Below are 7,225 nucleotides of genomic sequence, written 5' to 3'. Positions count from 1 at the left end.
GCGAAAAAGGGAGTCGTCAAGGCTTAAAAAAGCAAGAAAAAGAAAGAAGAGGAGGAAGATGAGGAAGGCGAAGAGGATGAAGAGGAGGAGGATGAAGAAGAAGATGATGATGAATAAGTTGGTTCTAGCGCAGTTTTTTTTCCTTGTCTATAAAGCATTTAACCCCCCTGCATACAACTCACTCCTTTTAAAGAAAAAAAATTGAAATCTAAGGCTGTGTAAGATTTGTTTTTAAACTGTACAGTGTCTTTTTTTGTATAGTTAACACCCTACCGAATGTGTCCTGGTGGTATTTTCAGTAGCCACTAACCTTGCCTGGTACAGTATGGGGGCTGGAAATTGGCATGGAAATTTAAAGCAGGTTCTTGTTGGTGCACAGCACAGATTAGTTATATATGGGGATGGTAGTTTTTTCATCTTCAGTTGTCTCTGATGCAGCTGATACGAAATAATTGTTGTTCTGTTAACTGAATACCACTCTGTAATTGCAAAAAAAAAAAGTTGCAGCTGTTTTGTTGACATTCTGAATGCTTCTAAGTAAATACAATTTTTTTTATTAGTTCTGTTGTCCTTTTCATAGGTCTGAAATTTTTCTTCTTGAGGGGAAGCTAGTCTTTTGCTTTTTGCCAATTATGGGTCACATGAATTATTACATTGTTTATCTTTTCATATAATTAGCTGATAAAAAGCTTTTTGTCTACACATCCTGCATATCATGATGGGGGTAATAAAAGTTAAATTGAAAAAAAAAAAAGATATCCATGAATGATAACACAGCTTATAATCTGATTTGATGTGTGAAAACTTAAATGCTTACTGTAACTCAATTTTGAAATTTTAGTCCGTAGAGCATCTTACATAACTAAATTCATTCAAGAAAAACAGACTGGCTACCTGAAAGGGTATTAACTGCCATGATTATGGACGTCGGGAAAGCAGAGAGGAAGCAAGATTGTACATGGTGCCTTTTTACTAAGCTTTCTTCTGCAGCCTTCTTCTACCTCATCCTGGATTATTGCAACTGTGTCATCTCTGCACTTCCAGCCTTCCCACACTAGTGCACTTTAATGTTCCTGAAACAATGATTTCATTTCAACTTTAGCCTGCTGAGAACCCTTAATGGGTCTCCACTTAGCAATCGCTGTCCTCTGCTGCTGATGGTACATGTGTCATTGCAGGGCACAGGGGTCCACGCAGAGAGCCGTCCTGCCATTTAGTAGAAATACACTCTCCCTAAACCTCAAGTTTATCTCTAAGTGTGTATTGTTGTGACCTGCCTCAGACCCCATCGACCATACATGGGGTCTCTACCTTACTCATTTGGGATGGCAGGGCTTTTTCTTGAGTAATTTTGAATTCTGTTTCTCTTGATGACAAACACACACAACACAAAACAAATGCTGTTGTGCTAGTGAAATTCATTTACCCACAGTAAATCATTTTCAAGTATGGATTTTTAAAACAGCATAAATGATACGCATAGGAACAGAATGCTAGTAAATGTATACATTTTCAGGGAAAAAGGTATGAATACGCTCTTTGATAGAATGAAAATACAGAGTACCAAAAAAATCACTAGATAACAAAAAAAGACCATGTCCTTTAACAAGGTATTCAGTCCCTTCCAACCTTACGTCCCATTGCTCCATGAAAAACAAGTCCAATACTGACCTAGGGCCCAACACTGCCATAAGCACCCCATGTAATTCCTACAAGAAGCAGTGATTGTGTTGCTCTTCCCATTTTTCAGATGAGGTTTAATATCTTCCTTTAGGGTAAACAGCTAGTGAGTGATAGAGCTGGATTCCAACCCAAGTTTGTCTGACTCCAAAGCCAGTTTTTTTAACTTCTTTTCTGGCCAGATGTGTTGCTCTGCTCACCACCACCCTAACACCTGTCCATTTCTGCTGCTGTGCTTATGATGGCAATATTTACCCCAACTCAGAAACACTATCCTACCTGTCCATCAGAGTCTAATACTTCAGTGACATCCTGCAACCTCCAGCCTGCAATAATGCTACCTTCCCCTCACCTTTGTCCTGTCTTGCTTCAGGCTGTCATGTATCAGTTTGTGGGTGTTGTCTGCCCAACCAGGTAATTAGGTCCTGATGGCAGAAGCAATAGTAGAGCCAAAGCAGATCATCTGGAAGATTCCAGTGTTTTGTTTATATTTCTTTTTATCACCCATGGTGCTGTCTCTAGTAGACCACAGTAGTAAAAATAAACTGAGGGTTAGTTTAATAGCTCTTCACAGATAGTCAGAAGATTCTCTCCTCTGTCACTAAGGTAAGACAATTTACAACTCTGAGACTTGAAATTAAGCCCTCTACATTTTGAACAAACAACTTCTCTAAAGACAAATTTGGTAGTTAGCCAACTTTGTCATCACTTTTAAAGTGTTGAACTGAGAGAAGATAATTTGCCCAATTACAGTCTGTTCCTTGGCATTCGGGGTCACTTTCTGCATAGTAGACAGTGTAGCTACATTTCCTGAGTAACTGAGAAAGAACCTTGGCAAAGGAAAGGGGGGCATTGTACCCCAAAAAGAGGAGTCTTGAGTCTGTTTTCTAGATACAGGAAGAGAGGTTGTGGTCTCTTAAAAGGTGGGAGATCTGGGAGCTGAGAGGTTTTGTTCCTAGAGGTTGAAGGCTAAGGTGAGGGAGCAACACAGTACGTCCACTAGGGCTGAAAATGAGTTCAAAATAAGTGGTAACAGCCTACAACAAAAAATTTTGAGAACTGAAGCTCATCCTTCCTTCCTTTCTCCTCACAGAGCTCCTATTACACTTTAGTTCCCTTCTGGCATCTGATTTTTCATTTATTCTTGTATATTGTTTAGAGGAGACTACATGAATCAGAGGCATTGATTGGTTTTGTGTTTGTTTAAGAATTGATTAGGAAATCTCTATAATCCATACTGCCGTAACACTTTGCAGTGTTATGGTATGTTTAGAATAACTGATAAATACTAGACTTAATCCCTCCCAAGAAATAACAAGACATATAATTTGTAAGATAATTATGTTTCCAGTGAACAAAAAAGACTATAGGTATGAAAACAGCTTTAAAAATAGGTATATTTGGGGAGACAGTTAAAGGATTTTGACTTAAACGTCTTGTTAAAGAATGTGCAAAATCAGAATTAGGAAAACAATATCTAACAAAAAGCTTCTAAGGTGAAAATTTATGAGAGCATTTTATGGGAAGAAGATGAAATGTCTGAGCATTTGATAAAAAGAGCTTTTTCAAGAAGTTCAAAAACCTGTTCTGTTTCATTTCTTTTAATCTTTCATTCTTCATCAGTGGATCTCTCACATCCGGGGAAACTAGGTGGATTTACACAAGAAAACAACACCATAGATTCTGGAGAACTGGATATTGGCCGGAGAGCAATTCAAGAGGTTCCTCCTGGGATCTTCTGGAGATCACAGCTCTTTATTGATCAGCCACAGTTTCTTAAATTCAATATCTCTCTTCAGAAGGATGCATTGATCGGCGTGTATGGCCGAAAAGGCTTACCACCTTCCCACACTCAGGTAAGATGAGGCTCTGCCATTGATAAAATGAAAATTGCTAGTTGCATTTTGTTATTTCAAATTAATAGGAGGTACATACGATTAGGTTCCATTGTCTGTTTTTGTAAGATAAAGTCCAAGTTGTAGTCGAGTCCTTCACCTAGAAAATGTGCCATATGCCCATACATTGTACCTGTTAGGTGAGAACTTGCCAAGCCCCCTCTCTCCTTCTTGAGTTTACTTTCTTTCATGTGGGCCTGTAGTTGTAAATTTACTGTTTCAACTTAGTACTCAGTACATGGGATGCTTGTTTTTCCATTCTTAAGATACTTAGGAGAATGTTCTCCAAATCCATTCAGGTAAATACAAAAAAAGATACAAAAGCTCCATCTTTTTATGGCCGAATAGTCTTATGGCGTGTATATACCACAGTTTGGGATCCATTCATAGGTTGATGGGCACTTGGGTTGTTTCCACATACCTAAGGACACAATCAACAAAGCAGGTAGGCTACTTTCAGAATGGGAAAAGATGTTCAGATGTTATGAATCTGACAAAAGGCTAATAACCAGAATATACAGAGAACTCAAATCCATCAGAAAAGAACAAACAACTCCATTAATCATTGGGCAAGAGATATGAATAGAATCTTTTCCTAAGAAGACAGACAAGAGGCCAAGAAACACATGAAACAATGCTTACTGTCCCTAATCACCAGAAATATGCAAATCAAAACTACTTTGAGATGCCACCTAACCCCAGTGAGAACAGCCCACATCACAAAGTCCCAAAGCTGCAGATGATGGCATGGGTGCAGAGAGAGGGGAACATTTATATGCTACTGGTGGGATTGCAAACTAGTACAGCCTTTTTGGGAAAAAAAGTGTGGTGAATCCTCAAAGAACTAAAAGTAGACCTTCCATTTTATGCCACAATCCCATTACCAGGCATCTACCCAGTAGTTGCATTTTTTTTTTTAAGTTACTCTCTTTCTTCCTAAATTCAGCTATTAGGTTAATTGTTGAACTGCTTTTGAATTGATTTTTTATAGTAAAACAAATTTTGAATGTAGGTTATATATGTTTGGAGATTTGTGAATCAGTAGTAAGAATGATATTTTCTTTCTGACTTGTTTTGATCATTACTGACTGATTAAAATATACTAAATTATGTGAGTAACTTAATGAATATTGAACATCATCTGAGCACCTAGTAAGTCACCATGAATGTTCCAAGTGTTTTACAAAGATTTCTATAATTTCAGATGATTGCATTCCTTTCATGTAATAAATTCATAACATATTCATCTCACACATGTATTCATTCTGTTCAAAATGTATTTTTTAACTTATGCCAGATTTACTCTTAGTAAAGAAATTTGGAGAACATAAACATAAACGATGGTATGAACTTCATCAACTCAAGCTACTTATTCCTCGTCTAAAATGATTAACACTGAGATAAAGAGGCAAAAGAATTTTCATAAACAACCCCGTATGATCACATAAGTGTGATGCTCAAAACAGTCCAAATAATCCTCAGGGCTGAAGAATTCCAGAGTCAGTTCCCTGGCATAAAATTTGGCACACAGTAACGATCCCACATGGGGAGCCACAGTGAGTTTCTGTAATCTAACACAGGACAGGGTCACAGAATGTAAGCTGCAAATTGTGGCTTAACATAAGTTCCATTATGTTGAAGAGAAATTATTTCAGTTACCTACCATAAAATTAGAACTGAGACATTTCTCAAGATTAGCTATTATGTTTGTAAATAAAGGAATTTCAAAAATGTAATAATTGGTTAATTAAAATTGACAGTTAGATAACCTTAAAAGTTATATTGGATAATTACCCATGGAATTTCATGCTAATTTAGTTTGACATGTAAAATAAAGATTTTCATTTATGCCTTAGATTATGTAATGTTATGAGAAACACTTTCTATAACCTAGGAATATAATAAGTTATGAAGAAAAGTAATCATATACTAATAAAAATTATATATTTAAAATGAGTAAAGAAAATTTCAACATGATTTTTCTAACATAATTGTGAATTTGATTCATAGACAAATATAAATTTTTTGGCTGAAAATATTTTGAGTATCAGGCTTTAATGTATTCATTTTTCTTATTTAACATTTTTAATATCTATATTATTAAAGGAAATGTCTTCCTCCTTGCATAGTAAATGTTTCTTATTATGTACTAGTGTTCAACTTAAAATTTTAGATTTGAATCCAAGTAATGTTATAGTTGACACCGACTGGGATTTAATAACCAGATTTTCTTAAATCTTAGTGATCTCTAAAACATTAAATATAACAGATAAATTGCATTTATAGCAATTATCCAGTAAAGTATGAAAGAATATTTTTCCTCTGAAACTACAGACATAGATTATACATGATTTGTGTATAATTAAAAAAAAATGCCTCTAAGCTGAACACAATAGCGAGCATATAATTATAAATTCCAGAAAATTATTTGAGATAAAAACTGTCTATTGTGGCTCAGTGCCCATAGCTCAGTAAGTAGCACACTGGCCACATACATTGGGGCTGGCAAGTTCGAACCTAGCTCCGGCCCGCTAAACAACAATGACAACTGCAGCCAAAAAATAGCCAGGCATTGAGGCGGGCACCTGTAGCCACCTACTCAGGCTGGGGCAAGAGAATTGCTTAAGCCCAAGAGTATGAGGTTGCTGTGAGCTATGACGCCACAGCACTCTACCAAGTGTGACATAGACTCTGTCTCAAAAAAAAAATCCTGTCGATTGTGTTGTACTTAAACTGATAGAGGCCATCTATAGCAAACCCACAGCCAATATCACATTGAATGGAGTAAAATTGAAACCATTGCCACTTTGGAACTAGACAGGGATGCCCATTGTCACCACTGCTATTCAACTTAGTAATGGAAGTCTTAGCCATCACAATCAGGCAAGAGAAGGCAGTCATGGGTATCCAGATGGGATCAGAGGAGATCAAATTCTCACTCTTCACAGATGATATGATCTTATACCTGGAAAACCCCAGGGACTCAACCACAGAACTGTTAGAAATGATCAAGGAACACAGGAGCATCTCAGGATACAAAATCAATACTTACAAATCTGTAGCTTTTATATATACTAACAGTAGTCAAGCTGAAAATGTAATCAAGGACTCTGTTCATTTTACAGTAGTGCCAAAGAACATGAAATATCTGGGAATTTACCTAACAAAGGATGTGAAAGATACATGGTATATGTACACCATGAAATACTATACAGCTATAAAAAAGATGGAGACTTCTTTTATGTTTACCTGGATGGAGCTGGAACATATTCTTCTTAGTAAAGTATCTCAAAAATGGAAGAAAAAGTATCCAGTGTATTCAATACTATTATTAAACCAATATATAATTACCTACATATTCATATGAATGATAAAACTATAGTCAAGAAAAAAGGAGGGGTGGGGGGATTCCAGGAGGTAGGAGGGTATTTGATGGGACTCCACCTAATGTGCATAATGGAATGGTACATTTCAAAACTATTTTTAAATTTTTTTTTTATTTCTTATAGCATAACTGTGTACATTAATGCATTCATGGGGTACAGTGTGCTGTTTTCATATACATTTTGAAATACTCTCATCAAACTGGTTAATATAACCTTCATGTCATTTTCTTAGTTATTGAGTTAAAACGTTCATACTCTGCTTTT

The 7,225-nt window shown here is 36.3% G+C and overlaps 1 protein-coding gene across 1 annotated transcript in view; it reads left to right on the top strand.

Annotated features, from left to right (window-relative positions):
- TENM3 (teneurin transmembrane protein 3) overlaps positions 1–7,225 on the top strand; it is a 199,871-nt gene that overhangs the window by 60,652 nt on the left and 131,994 nt on the right. The window contains exon 4 of the mRNA XM_023514908.1: positions 3,304–3,536. Within this exon, the coding sequence (XP_023370676.1) occupies positions 3,304–3,536 (233 nt within the window). The remainder of the gene's footprint in view (positions 1–3,303; positions 3,537–7,225) is intronic.

Source organism: Otolemur garnettii, unplaced genomic scaffold (assembly GCF_000181295.1).
Source record: "Otolemur garnettii isolate 467f Iridium unplaced genomic scaffold, OtoGar3 scaffold00061, whole genome shotgun sequence".
Classification (NCBI taxonomy): domain Eukaryota; kingdom Metazoa; phylum Chordata; class Mammalia; order Primates; family Galagidae; genus Otolemur; species Otolemur garnettii.
The sequence above is the reverse complement of the archived record's forward strand: the minus strand, read 5'-3'. Positions and strand labels throughout refer to the sequence as shown.